A 14,181-nucleotide genomic window follows, 5' to 3' on the forward strand; every position below is an offset into this window, starting at 1 on the left:
ACTGCGGACTACTATACTCATGGCTACTTATACTGGGGACACCTATAGACCTGGCTACCTGGGGGTACCTATTTTGGGGGAACGGCTGTCAGATTATCTGCATTTTTGTGGAACCGCTGTTATGTATTTTGGGGAACCGCTGCCAGATTATGTGTATGTTAGGGGAACGGCTGCTGCCAGATTACGTGTATTTTGGGGAACTGCTGCCAGATTGTGTATGTTTGGGGGACCACTACTGCCAGATTATATGTCCTTTGGGTGTTACGTGTATTTTGGGTGATCCGCTGCCAGGTTTCGCGTATTTTGGGGAACTGCTTCCAAATGATGTATATGTTGGTGGAACTGCTGCTGCCACATTGTCTATTTTGGGGGAACCAGTTCCATATTATCTGTATCTTGGAGGAACTTCTACCAGATTATGTGTCTTTTTGGTGAAATGCTGTCAGATTACATCTATTCTTGGGGGATACACTACGGCAGAGCTCAAACTTCCTCGGCAGACCTTTTACATCACTGCTAAGGTCATGTATATTTGGCCCCACCCATGACCACGCCCACGGTGTGCTTGACCACGCCCATTTTTTGCCGCGCGTTCTCCAAGTGGGTCCACTCACTTCTTTTCCCACGACTAGACCCCTGCTTTGGTCCCTTAATAACAGAGACTGAGGCAGCGGTCACACTTGCAAGAAATGTATGTGGAAAATTGTGCACCACCACAATTGTAAGTAAACTCGATAAGCTGCTCAGGAATGTGAACATTTTTGAGTTCATTAGAGCTCCATTTGCATCTTTTTTGGGGGTTTTTATTTTGCTGCATTTATAAATAGGACAGCTTTCTGTTTCCTTCTGCATGATGCGTGTTTCAGAACAAACCAGGAACATTGCAGATGGAAAAACGTGATTGCATTAGTGATTGCAAAGTGCCAGAAACCGGAAATTGCACGAAAAATAAGTGTGACCCCTGCCTTATAAAAAAATCATCTAGACTTAGCAAACGCTACTACTCTCAATTTTTGGCTGGGAGCACTTGTCTTGCGTTTCTGGCATGTGCATTTCTGCACTTACGCTACTGGATTGCCGTTTTTTTGAGCGTTTTTCATGCATTTGCACTTTGTGTTTTTACTAATCTGCCTTTTCAATAAGAGAGAAAAAATACTTACTAGATCTATTTTTATATAAAAACATATGGAAAAATGCATACTTTGGCGACTACATAGTAAAGCATTGCAAGCAAACCACGTATGATTTGCATATACTATGCGGGAAAAGGAAAATTGCTGTTTTATTTTAATCAAATCGCAAACCTATGCAATTTCTGTACGGCCCATAGACTTTAATCGCTATGTGGTGAAGCGTATGCCATTCAAATAAGTGTCTTTCCTGCCTTAAAGTGTACTCAAGCCGAAGCTCGGGTCAAAAAGGAAACACTTAGCTAAGAAGAGGGAGGCCTCTGGATCCTAGAGGCTTCCCAAGTCATTTTGTGGTCTGAAACTCCTAAAGGTTTCCGACAAGGGCTAGATGTAAATCTGTTCAGAGCCATGCTTCTCTTCAAGCACGAGCGTGGCCGTACTGTGCCTGTGCGAGTTCAACATGAGCTTCGGTTTGGGTCACTTTAAAACAGACCTGAACTCAGGACTTCCTCTCTGCTCTAAAAGCTAAGCAACAGCATAATAACCTTTAAAGAAAAACTTTTTTTTTTGTTTACAACTTATAGAACTCCTATTGAGTTTACTTCCTGGTATCCTGGGAGCACAGAAAGGATTACCTCCTGTGTTTACGTATTAGCTTAGAATTCGGCAGCTGACAGCTCAAATTACACTAGACTAGCTCATTACTTGCTGAGAAGGGAGAATTAGACAGGCTGTTCTCTATAAACAAACAGGCTGGATTTTTCTGTGTTCACTTTGTCTCCTGTGCAAGAGTTCAGGTCCGCTGTAATCAAATAAACCATTATACAAGCAAACACTTAATGAGACACTGAAGTCTCCTAAAAATCAGCTTTTTATTTCAAAAACCTCTGTAACATTATTGCCCTAACTAAAACTCTGCATCCCCGCGGCTTAAATCTAACTAAATCCCCCCAATTTAGTTAGTGTCCAGCCGCGGGGATGCAGCGTTTTAGTGAGGGCAATAATGTTACAGAGGTTTTTGAAATAAAAAGCTGATTTTTAGGAGACTTCAGAGTCTCTATACGAAATATACACAAGATTAGTTTATCACCAGTTTATCAAGTTTAGTCTACTCACCTCTGATGGAATTAGCATTCCAAGATTCAGGCAATAAGAATGATTCAGTGACTATATTATTATTATTATTTTACATATATTTGAGTTTTTTTTTTGCAGTTTCCAATTTGAACATGACAATTAGCATTCTACTTACATGGATAAGGTCTCACACTGTCCATCACACCGAGATATCTTCACCTTTTCTGTGGACTGGCAATTATTGAAGTACAGATAATCATAATCTTGATACAACTTGCAGGAAGCATTCTTCTCAATACCTGTTTGGTTAATGATATCACATAAAACAGATGTCAAGCCCTGACGCAATAATAATTGTTGACTAGTTTTAACACTTAGGGCTTGATTCACAAAAGGGTGGTAAGTCTCACCGGGTGCGCCCAAAACTTCGCACCGGGTGCGCTCAAAATGTTTTGGACGCACCCGGTGAGACATTTTAGACGCACCCGGTGCAACGTTTTAGGCGCACCCGGTGCGACGGTTTTGGCGCACCCAGTACAACGTTTTACAAGCACCGCGCTGCACTAAACTTTGCGCGCAATGAATTAAAGCTTTGGCCGTGCTAACTGCTTAGCACCCTAGTTAGCACGCCCAAAGCTTTTAGGCGTGCTAACTAAGTTAGCATCCTTGTGTGAATCGAGTAATACAAAAGAAAACCCTTAATTTTACCATTTAACCTTTTAACAGGCCCGCATAAGTGGTCTTGTTTGAGATACCTTGTGCCAGGGCAGCGGGGGGCATACATGGCATCCTGGCGCTAGGGCTTTTCAACACAGGGTGAGCCAACGTCCCAAATTTGGGGGTGGGTTGTGTTTAAATACTATTCCCCCTCCGAATTGTCGCAACTCTGAAGGAGATGTAATTTGGGGTCTGGCGGTAACTGACGGATCCCCGAATTACCCTGTGCGTGGACTAGAACGTTACTGCTACAGCCACACCACACCAAGCTTAGGCACTGCACGGCTCGAGGCAGGCACGGAAAAGCCCTGCTTCACAGCGGGGGCCTCCTAAACTGGGGGCACCTATTCCTGGCTACCTATACTGGGGGAACCTATACCAGCCTACCTATACTGGGGCACCAATGCCTGGCCACCTATACTGGGGGCACCTATACCCAGCTACCTATACCGGGGGCACCTATTAATGGGTACCTATACTGGGGGCACCTGTACCCGGCTATCTATACTGGGGGCACCTATACCTGGCTTGCTACCTACCTATACTGAGGGCTTTTTTGGGGGGGTGGGGGAGTCACACCGAGGCTATAACGCATGGTGAAAATTGTCGGGTGCTGTGCTCCAAATGGGGGGGGGGGATGGGGCGCGCAGCCTTACAAGTTTGCTTAAGGCAGCAAAAAGTCTATAACGGGCCCTGCACTTAAAGAGAACCCGAGGTGGGAATTACTAATACTATTGGGGCACAGAGGCTGGTTGCGCACACTAAGACCAGCCTCTGTTGCCCCATCGTGTGCCTCCATGTCCCCCCTGCTCGCCGCTACAGACCCCGCAGTGCTGGCGACACGCAGCGTGTCGCCAGCACAATGTTTACCTAAGCGCTGTCTGTCAGCGCCGCTCCCCCGCCTCCTCCGCATCGGCGCACCCGCCCGTGTCCCTTCCCTCCCGCTGATAGTAGGGAAGTGACGCGGGCGGGTAGCGGCGATGCGGAGGAGGCGGGGGAGCGGCGCTGACAGACAGCGCTTAGGTAAACATTGTGCTGGCGACACGCTGCGGGGTCTGTAGCGGCGAGCAGGGGGGACATGGAGGCACACGATGGGGCAACAGAGGCTGGTCTTAGTGTGTGCAACCAGCCTCTATGCCCCAATAGTATTAGTAATTCCCACCTCGGGTTCTCTTTAAGGCTACATACATTATTTATGTTTTTTGACAAGAAAAAAAAATCTATTATACTATTATGAATTTGGCCTCTAGCCTAAAATTTCAATATAAGAAATGCATTTTTCTAAAACATTTTCATTGCTGCATGAATGATGTTCCTCTTGAATTAATAACAAAGTTCCATGATGACAAGCAAGTTACTCACATATTTTGCAGCAGCCGTTGGGTAATACTTCAGTTGTTCCCTGTAACAATTAAATGACAAAAAATACAATGAAGAATGAAATCAACGAGGAAGAATAAAAAAAGTTTTATGTTTGGCAGATGATTGGAGGATCTGGCTGTTCCCCATTCCAAGCAATGAGATACCTCACCAGATGTACAGTCCTTATCTTGAGTAGACAATCTCCCAGTCCACTGAATACACCCATTAAAGAATCCTGATGCTACAATAAAATCCTACATGCTTATTACTGTTTGGAGCATAATAGGAACTTTTCACTACAGCCAAAGCCTTGCTATATATTGATCATTAGGTTACAATCAGAGTGGGAGCAGTCATGTTTGGATCAGAGCAAATTGTTTTCACTTGTGTCTTAGGGGCTGATTCATAAAGCTTTTCTGTTGAATTATCTCCCCGTACTTACTAATTCATAATGTATCTCTCCTTAAACGACTTAACTCACAATTTATCCCTCCTTATCCAACTTAACTCATGGTTCACCCCTCCTTATTTGTCTCATGAGTTTTACCCTACGTGATATTTTCAAACACTCAAAATAATTTTGCTAGTACTTTTTCACCAACTTTTTGGAACTTTTTCCATTGCAAAGTGCTAAAAAGTTATTATAAATCAAAGATGAAAAATTATCTTCTAGGAGAAAACTCAGGAGAAAAGTTAAATTGCCTATGGCCCTTATCTGTTTAAATCATGAATGATCTCTAATTTGCTTATCTCATGCATTAGCTCTCTTTACAGCTAAGGTGAAAGATAAGTAATATGGTGGCAGCACTTGGGGGGGGGGGGGCTGTCTTTGCCTCCCCTCCCCCCATCCTCTACTTTTGGTGTTCCATTGGTTGCTGTGGTTGAATGGAGTAATGATAAGGGCTCTGCTTCTGACACAGGTGACCAGGGTTCGAATCTCGGCTCTGCCTGTTCAGTAAGCCAGCACCTATTCAGTAGGAGACCTTGGGCCAGCCTCCCTAGCACTGCTACTGCCTACAGAGCGCGTCCTAGTGGCTGCAGCTCTGGCGCTTTGAGTCCGCAAGGAGAAAAGTGCGATATAAGTGTTCTGTGTTGTTGTTGTTGTTGGTGGTGGTGTTGTCACTTCCAGGATATGCATAACCTTGCAGCTGGGAAAAATTTGCAACAGGTAAGGCACCTATCCTTTGGGGGGGGGGCAACATAGATGCCCCCCCCCCGGGCTTTGGTCAAGTCTGGGTGTGGACCCTCTGTGTTTCTCTCTCTGCCCCCCCCCCCTCCCCCAAGCAGTGAACATGCTTTTGGGGGTGTCAGCACTGCACCCCATTTCTTGGGGACACAAGGATGCCTACATGTGGCGCCCCTTTTGAGATGCAATAGAATTTGCAAATGCTGTGCCACTTGAAATTAGTCAATATACAGTTCAGCAGCCAGTATATAGCCAGGTGAACCTGATTACAGCACACATCTCTTGTTTCTTCAGCTTGCTGAAAAATAAGGAAGCTTTGTAAATCAACCCCTAGGAGATACATTTTCATCCTCTATTTAAAATAACGTGCCAGCACTCTGCAACTGAAATGTTACCAAAAAGTAGGAGAAAAAGTACTATCAAAATTACTCAGTATTTTCTTGCTGGCTATTGGCTTAAAAGTTATAGATAAGATGTGAAAATATCACCTAGGAGAAAACTGAATTGAATTGGGGCTGAAGTGTCTATCCAGTTATTTCACTTAGGCAAAGTTAACCTAAGAGAAGGAATATTGTCTAAAGGTGCGTACACACGCACTACTGTATCGGACGGGTCCATCAGACCCTCCTGCTGGGCGGGCATTCTGCCGACAGTAGAGCATGTGTACAGTCTGTCGGCAGACTGATAAGGCTGTTTCTGAACCATCCGCTAAGCGGATCATTCAGAATCAGCCTTATAAGTCTGCTGACAGACTGTACACATGCTCTACTGTCGGCAGAATGCCCGTCGTTCGCTACAGTAGTGCGTGTGTACGCACCTTAAGGGTCTCATTCTCAAGCTTCTTGTTCCTGATCCTTGATGAACACACAAGAAATAAAAAAGTGAACAGTTTTGGATTGTTTATAGTAGGAATGAGTTAATTTTTGCTGAAAATAATCTGGTCATTCTGACGAGCTCCATTATTTAATGTGAAGTGTGATTTTTAGCAGTATATCTACGTAAAAAAGAGAAAACTGCAAAAAGTGTCAACCAACATCATACTTTTTTTTTTTGCTGAAGAAGAAGGATGCAAATCCTCAAACACCATTTCTTCAATTTTGAAGTAGAAGCAACTCTTACCTACGCCTATTTCTTCCAAAAGAGATGAGCAAGTAAAACAGAAAGGAGCTGCCCATATAGCTTGGTGGCAATACTTGACTTAGGAGCCTTGTTATGAGCAAAAACAGATTGTCCACAGACTACAATAACTTATTTTTCAAAAATAATCTAAATTGCTACTAAATGAAAAAGTGCTTGGTTTTTGCTGGTGAAAAAGTGAACAAACAAAATTGTTGCTCTTTTCGATTTGCTGGAATTAGTTTATTTGAACAATTGACTTTTAGTAGGTAAGTAGTGGGATGAGGACAATTTATTTTTGTTGTAGTCTGCTTTGACAAAAAAGAAGTCAACGCTCTTTTAGAATATAACAGATATAAAGCCTTGCTATGTCTAACAGTCCTGTTCCCAGGGAAAAAGGTACTGAAGAAAATGATGCCTCGTTTGTTAAGTCCCTCCCCCAGCATGCTACACTAGAACAGGTCTTGATCAGGAAAAAGGAATGATTTTTCTCCCACGCACCAGTATAGACTCTCAGTGGCATAAATACAAATAATGGAGCCGGTATTATTGATAATAAAAGTGACACAGCAGAGACTGGGATGTTGGTGCACAACTGAAAAAAAGCATAGTAAATAAGCATTTACTCACGGGCTCACAGCTGTCCTCATTAAAAGCCGGGCATGCTATTGTAGACACGGATGTTATGAATTGATTCCTGATCACATTGCAGCTGTATACCGTACAATTACTTTCAGATCGGAGGATTTCTTCAGGCTAAAAAACAGAAGTGACATTAGATATTTGCTGGATGAAAGGATACTAAGCGCCATGTCACATCAGACACTTAGTTATGCTATTAGTTGAAGTTACTGAAATGCTACCGTATGTAGCTGCTACTAATGTTATCTGGTGCAGTTGATAGCAGATATCACATGTTAAAGGGCAGCATCTAATAGTTGTCATGTGACAGAGATTTTTAGCAATTACATTGGATAACATTAGTAGCAGCCACTCACTTAGCATGCTAATAGCTGCAACCAATTGCAGCAACCATGTGCTCACCAAAGTCCATAATTGCTGCAAGTAAAATATTGGTAAAATTACAGATATTCTACGACTGTACTTTATTCCCTAAGACCTCCCTCTGCTGATTCCTAACCCTAAGACTCCCTCTACCGATACCTAACCCTAAGACCTCCTTCTACTGATGCCTAACCCCAAGACCTCCCTCTACCGATGCCTAACCCTAAGACCTCCCTCTAATGGTGCCAAACCATAAGACCTCCCTCTACTGATGCCGAACCCTAAGTCCTCCCTCTACCGATGCCTAACCCTAGGACCTCCCTCTACCGATGCCAAACCCTAAGACCTCCCTCTACTGATGCCTAACCCTAAGACCTCCCTCTACCGATGCCTAACCCTAAGACCTTCCTCTAATGGTGCCGAACCATAAGACTTTCCTCTACCGATGCCAAACCATAAGACCTCCCTCTACCAATGCCTAACCCTAAGACCTTCCTCTACTGATGCTTAACCCCAAGACTTTCTTCTGCCGTGCCTAACCCTTAACTTCCCCAGATGGTGCCTATCATTTAACACCCCCCCCCCCCCCCCCAGGCCTAGCACTTAACCCACCCCGCCCGAAAAGCTGCAATTTGCAGCAAAGAAAGTACATTTGGGTGCCCAGAGGTGCAGCTGAAATTTGTGGTAAAGAAACTCCTATGCAATGCTGCATTTTGCATGCCTTGGTGCCCTTGATTTTATCTGGCACTTCCATGCACCCAAATTTTCCTGCTTTGCCCCAAATCATGGCTTTTTCAATGGGCGCCTATGGCGATGCCCTTTTTTTCTGCAAGGGCTCCTGCACTCTTTTTTCCTGTTCCACACCCTGGCTCTCTCAAGGCTTAAGCTATATTATTTTTGTTTAAATTGTTCCACCAGCTACACTACTTTTTGGTAATAAATGGTGATAATGGGGATCTGGATTAGATTGTAGATATTATGCTTTGTAGCTGAGGGCTTGTGCAATACATATAAAATATATAGACCCTAATTCAAATAGCTTTTCTCCTGACTGAGTCTTCTCCCAACAGATGTTTTCTTACTTTATCAATATAATACCCTTTAAACCTAAGGCAAATAGGGAAATACTCAAAATAAGCATGATATCAGCTCCTAACCTACGTTGTAGTATTTTCTTTTTCATTGTGGAGTGCTAAAACTTAAAAAATGATCTCTTGGAGAAAAAGAGGGAGAAAAAGTAATTGAATATGCGCCGCGGTACCTTTACAAGCAAACAGCAGGCTTGAATGGACTTCATTCATATAGAATATACTGTATGTGTATTTATCCTAGTCCAGTAAGTGCTCTTTTTCTATATATGAGTTAATACACACACACACACACACACACATTAAAGATACATGATGTAGATTTACTCATTGACACAATAAATACTTAATATATGAGGAGGTAAAAGTCATAGCTAAAATATTTTATCCAGCAAACAGACTGCTTCTTACTGTCAGAAAATGTACAGTAGATATATGCACGGAGCATACATTGGACATACATACTTTTATGAGCTGGCTGAGACCATCATTGTGGAGGATGCAGTGAGTTTGTTCACAAACTCCACAGCAGTCATCTAAGCTTTTCTTTAGTGCAAAACCCTGTAAAACAAAAACATACAAATTACAAGCTATCCTTTCTATTCTATGTAAAATTATTGCTTTCAACAAGATATCTACTAAGTCTTTGCAATACTTAACATAAGCGTCTTAATTGATAGCTGGACCTTTTAAATCTATCCGCAGATAAAACTTTAAAGGGAACCTTAACTGAGAGGGATATGCGTGTTTCCTATTAAACAATACCAGTTGCCTGGCAGTCCAGCTGTAGCAGTGGCTGAATCACACACCTGAAACAAGCATGCAGCTAATCCAGTCTGACTTCAGTCAGAGTACCTCAACTGCATGCTTTTTGAGGGGCTGTGGCTAAAAGTATTAGAGACAAAGGATCAGCAGGAGAGTCAGGCAACTGGTATTATTTTAAAAGGAAAAATCCATATCCTTCTCAGTTTAGGTTCCCTTTAAGGATAACCTTGATAATAACTGTCCTGTAGCACTTATACCTGTCCTGTAGTCCTCATACACACATAACCCTCCTCTCATTCAGAGTCCCACCAAGGCACTCAAATAGTGAAGCAGGAAAAAAGGGCACATTAGCCCTTTCGGTAAAAATGGTGCCGCCAAAGGCACCTATAATAAAGGGCGCATTTTGCGGCTTGATAGGGAAATTTGGGCACATGGCCGTTAGCGGGCACCTCAGAGAGCTGAATTTTACCTTCTTTGTCGAAAATTGCGGCTTTTAGAATAACCACGATATCCGGCTATGAAGGTAAATTTTGGTGCCCAGAGCTGCCCGATTAGCGGCAAGAGGGGACAATTTCCACAAGCAGGCCCTGCGGAAAAAAATAGCTTGCGGATAACTTTTAGCAAGCTTGTATTTGGGAAACTGCCCCCTCTTGCCGCTAATCGTGCACCAACATTTTCTTTCATAGCCACGTAGCGTGGCTTTGCTGAATATGGGGGGTAGCTTTAGGAGGGGGATTTAGGGTTAGGCGCCACCAAGGGGGGTTAGGTTTAGGCACCACCAGGAGGAAGTCTTAGGGTTAGGCACCACCAAGGGGGGGGGGGGGTGTTTGGTTAGGGACCACCAGGGGGGGGGGTCTTAGGGTTAGGCACCACCAGGGGGGTCTTAGGGTTAGGCACTTCCAGGTGAGGGGCCTTAGGGTTACCAGAATCACCAAGGAAGTCAATCAAGAATCGCACTTCATCCAAAATTCATTTTGAAGCATACATTTGCAAATTGAATGTGATTTCCTACTAACTTTTATTAGTCATTCTGAGAAAATGCATGCAAAAAAATGTAGGTAATTCAAATATTCGCACTAGTGGTTGTTTAATTTGATTTCACAAAAAAATGTTGGAAGTTGAACTATGGAAAACTAAGGCCCTTACAGGCATATCCATGAATTTAGTGAAGAGGCACTATGGGGCCCATTATACTCATTCAGCTGGTGTGCTTCATGCTGAGCATCACTTACTGTTATTACTGTTATTTGTGCACCAGTTGTAAATTGTTATCAGCTCGTCGGTAAAGATTGCTTAAATATAATACAGGCGTTTTCCTTAAGCCAATATCATATAAAAGCAACACAAAACATTCAACCTTTACAATTTCCTTAAGATACAAATTGTAAGAATATTCTTAAAGGAATACTGTAGGGGGTTGGGGGAAAATGAGTTGAACTTACCCGGGGCTTCTAATGGCCCCCCGCAGACATCTTGTGCCTGTGCAGCCACTCACCTCACCGACGCTCCGGCCCGCCTCCGGTTCACTTCTGGAATTTCAGACTTTAAAGTCTGAAAACCACTGCACCTGCGTTGCTGTGTCCTCGCTCCCGCTGGTCTGTGCCTGCGCAGTACGCTCCTGGTGACATCAGCGGGAGCGAGGACACGGCAATGCAGGCGCAGTGGTTTTCAGTCTTTAAAGTCCAAAATTCCAGAAGTGAACCGGAGGCAGGGCCGGAGCATCGGTTAGTGGCTGAGCGGGCACAGGATGTCTGCGGGGGACCATTAGAAGCCCCGGGTAAGTTCAACTCATTTTCGCCCGACCACCCTACAGTAGTCCTTAAAATACAGGTAACCACAAACAGGGCTTTTATGGTTTTGTCCATATTGCAGTATGAGGAGATTGCAAGAGACGGATTACAAGGCTGATCCCTTATGATCAAAGCCAAACTGAAAGCTATAAAATGCAAAGCAACTGATCTTAAAGAAAATCTGTAACAAAAAAACAGCCCCTGGGGGGTACTTAGCTCAAGAGGGAGAAGCCTCTGGCACATAATGAGCCTTCCCCCGTTCTCTTCACCCTTCGGGATCGAGCACTGGCATCCCCCGAAAAATCAGCCAACAAGCTCGCCGTGTGTGGAGCAGGCGCAGTAGCGCATGCAATATTTACCACAAGTTGCCTGTGCAATAGAGCAGACCCAATCAGGCTCGGCTATTTCTGTCTGAGCCCATTGGAAAGCCGCTACTGCACCTGCGCAGGAGTGCAGAAGGTAAATATTTGCATGCCCACTGTTCGGGAGCTGCCACCTTCAAGTCTTTTTTTTCCATGTATGCATAAACTCCTGGACATGTGCATTACGTGGCAAAAACACACACATTAGACTTACCAGTGGACATTGTTTAGTGCAGAGTACATGTGAACATTTCATCTCTACCCCTGCAGAGGTGTTGGCATTTTCTGAGCACTCACAGACCAGGCACTTGTCAGGGTATGTTCGAGCCCCCAGCTGTAGAAATATAATGTGGTATTACATATTATCTGACACAAATGCAATGTAAAATCATGAAAACTTTAAGTTTATACTGTTGTATATTTATTGTAGATTAGTGGTGTCACAAAGTAGCAATGGAATAGGGATAGCAGAAGATGTATCCATATCTAGGTCCTGATCCAGAGGGACCATGGGGAGCTGTACTTAACCCACTACATAGGCACATCATTGTTGACATTGGGCTCTATTCACAAAACATATCATAAATGACTTATTTATCACTTAAGTAATAAAAACAACCTTTCAGCACTTTTAGAAGTAAAATAATCACTCAAAGTAAGTTGTTCCTGATTAGCTTTCTCTCAATATTACTTTTCTTACCGTAATTATATTAAATTTCTGCTCTTTGGGAGATTAAAAAAGTTACATAGATATGATGAAAACAGAGAAAAACAGGTGGGAAAGCTTTGTGAATCATCCACATTGTGGTAATAATAATTGCCATTGTTTGCTCTGCATAGGGATAATTATTAATACATTGATAAATTGTTCCCCACTCTTTGCTCAGGCATCTTTCAACATTGCAGTCCTTGGGAAGCAAGCTCTAGTAGACAAGAAAGTGTATCAGGTGTGTGTGTGGGGGAGGTGAGCAAGCTCTAGTAGACAAGAAAGTGTATCAGGTGTGTGTGTGTGTGTGTGGGGGGGGGGGGCAACAACTTTGTGAAGTTCCACTGGGGGGCACCCAGGGTAAAATATACACTGCAGCCCATGATGCTTCAGCTACAGTGCTGGTGTCTGGCACAGTGTGGTAGAATTTCTTCTGGTACAATGTGGAGTCATTTGATTTGGATTTAGTAGAGGTCTTCATAACACTATTGGTAGGAGTGGCGTTAGCTTCAATAGTGACTTCTTTGTGAATCAGGTACAATGTATCCTTTATAGTTTGTAATTTAGAAACTAGTAAAATAATGTTGTGATCGAATAGCCTAGATTTAGAAAGCAGTGTTAACAGCGTTGTGACCATTGTTATTCAGAGAACAGTACTATGACTTGAGTTGTGGGATCTTTTTGAAACCATTTCTTGTTGAAAGTGTAAAAATCTAATGTTCTCCTTATGTCTGTGTAGGTTTCCTCTAGGCAATGCAGTTTCCTCCCACATTGCAAAATTATTCCAGAAAAGTTGATGTTCACCAAAACTGGCCTTAGACTATGGAGACATGTCTATGGCAGGGATTAGCTTGTGAACCCTCTGAGGGGACAGCTAGTGACATGACTACATATTGTGTAAATTTCTATAGTTAGCAAAAAGCAGGAGCCCTAAAAGGCCTTGACACATATACTTAATACATGTGTTTATGGTAAGAGACATCCCATTAATATTTTACAATATATTTTCTAAAGTGTTTTACTCCTTACCATAAATTCTGCATTTTCGTGCACACAGACGTTCTTTCTGACTGCAAAATAAAGCCAATAAAATATTTGAGCATACAGGTCATGGCAGTAAAATACCGGTATGTCTGTTATTTACAAATGTGTTAACAAACGTCATATTTCTTTCCATTTACAGCATAGTTTTGATTATTTGAAAAATTAGGTAATTAAATTCCATTACACGCAGCAGAATACCATCCTACATAAAAGTCCAGTGTGACCTCAGAGCTTTGGCAAAAACTACAACATATGGGGAATAATACCTGACCGGCGCTTGTGGGAATATTACCCACTGAAGGAACATGTTAGAGCGTGATAACCAATTATCTATAATTATCTATATCATCATATAGTTTTTGTGTTGAAGGTACCTTCCTGTATAGGTTTGCTATAATTAACCTCTTGAGGACTGCAGGGCTAAACCCCCCTAGTGACCAGGCAATTTTTAGTTTAAAAGGCCACTGCAGCTTTAAGGCCAAGCTGCAGGGCCGCACAACATAGCACACGAGTGATTCCCCCCCCCCCCCCCTTTTCTCCCCACCAACAGAGCTCTCTGTTGGTGGGGTCTGATCGCTCCCCCCATGTTTATTTATTTTTCAATAAATATTTGTGTTGCCGCTTTTTTAAAAAAAAACCCCTCTTCCTTTAAATCCCTTCCCTCCCTCGCTCCCTCCCTCCCCACAGCCGGCCAATTACGGCGATCGGCTGTCATAGGCTTCTGCCTATGAGAGCCGATCGCTCTCTTGTCCCCCAGGGGGACAGCCGTGTCACACGGCTGTCCCCAGTGCAGCGCTGCTGCTGATCGCAGCGCTGCACAGAGTAAATAGACG

The 14,181-nt window shown here is 43.2% G+C and overlaps 1 protein-coding gene across 1 annotated transcript in view; it reads right to left on the reverse strand.

The window, feature by feature from the left end:
- Positions 1 to 14,181, reverse strand: part of LOC137537875 (mucin-2-like) — a 213,930-nt gene that overhangs the window by 5,499 nt on the left and 194,250 nt on the right. Inside the window, exons 46-51 of the mRNA XM_068259821.1 lie at positions 13,334 to 13,374; positions 11,813 to 11,932; positions 9,147 to 9,242; positions 7,219 to 7,344; positions 4,287 to 4,326; positions 2,383 to 2,506 (exon numbers count right to left, since the gene is read on the reverse strand). Of these exons, the coding sequence (XP_068115922.1) occupies positions 2,383 to 2,506; positions 4,287 to 4,326; positions 7,219 to 7,344; positions 9,147 to 9,242; positions 11,813 to 11,932; positions 13,334 to 13,374 (547 nt within the window). The remainder of the gene's footprint in view (positions 1 to 2,382; positions 2,507 to 4,286; positions 4,327 to 7,218; positions 7,345 to 9,146; positions 9,243 to 11,812; positions 11,933 to 13,333; positions 13,375 to 14,181) is intronic.

The sequence above is a fragment of the Hyperolius riggenbachi genome, chromosome 11 (assembly GCF_040937935.1).
Source record: "Hyperolius riggenbachi isolate aHypRig1 chromosome 11, aHypRig1.pri, whole genome shotgun sequence".
Classification (NCBI taxonomy): domain Eukaryota; kingdom Metazoa; phylum Chordata; class Amphibia; order Anura; family Hyperoliidae; genus Hyperolius; species Hyperolius riggenbachi.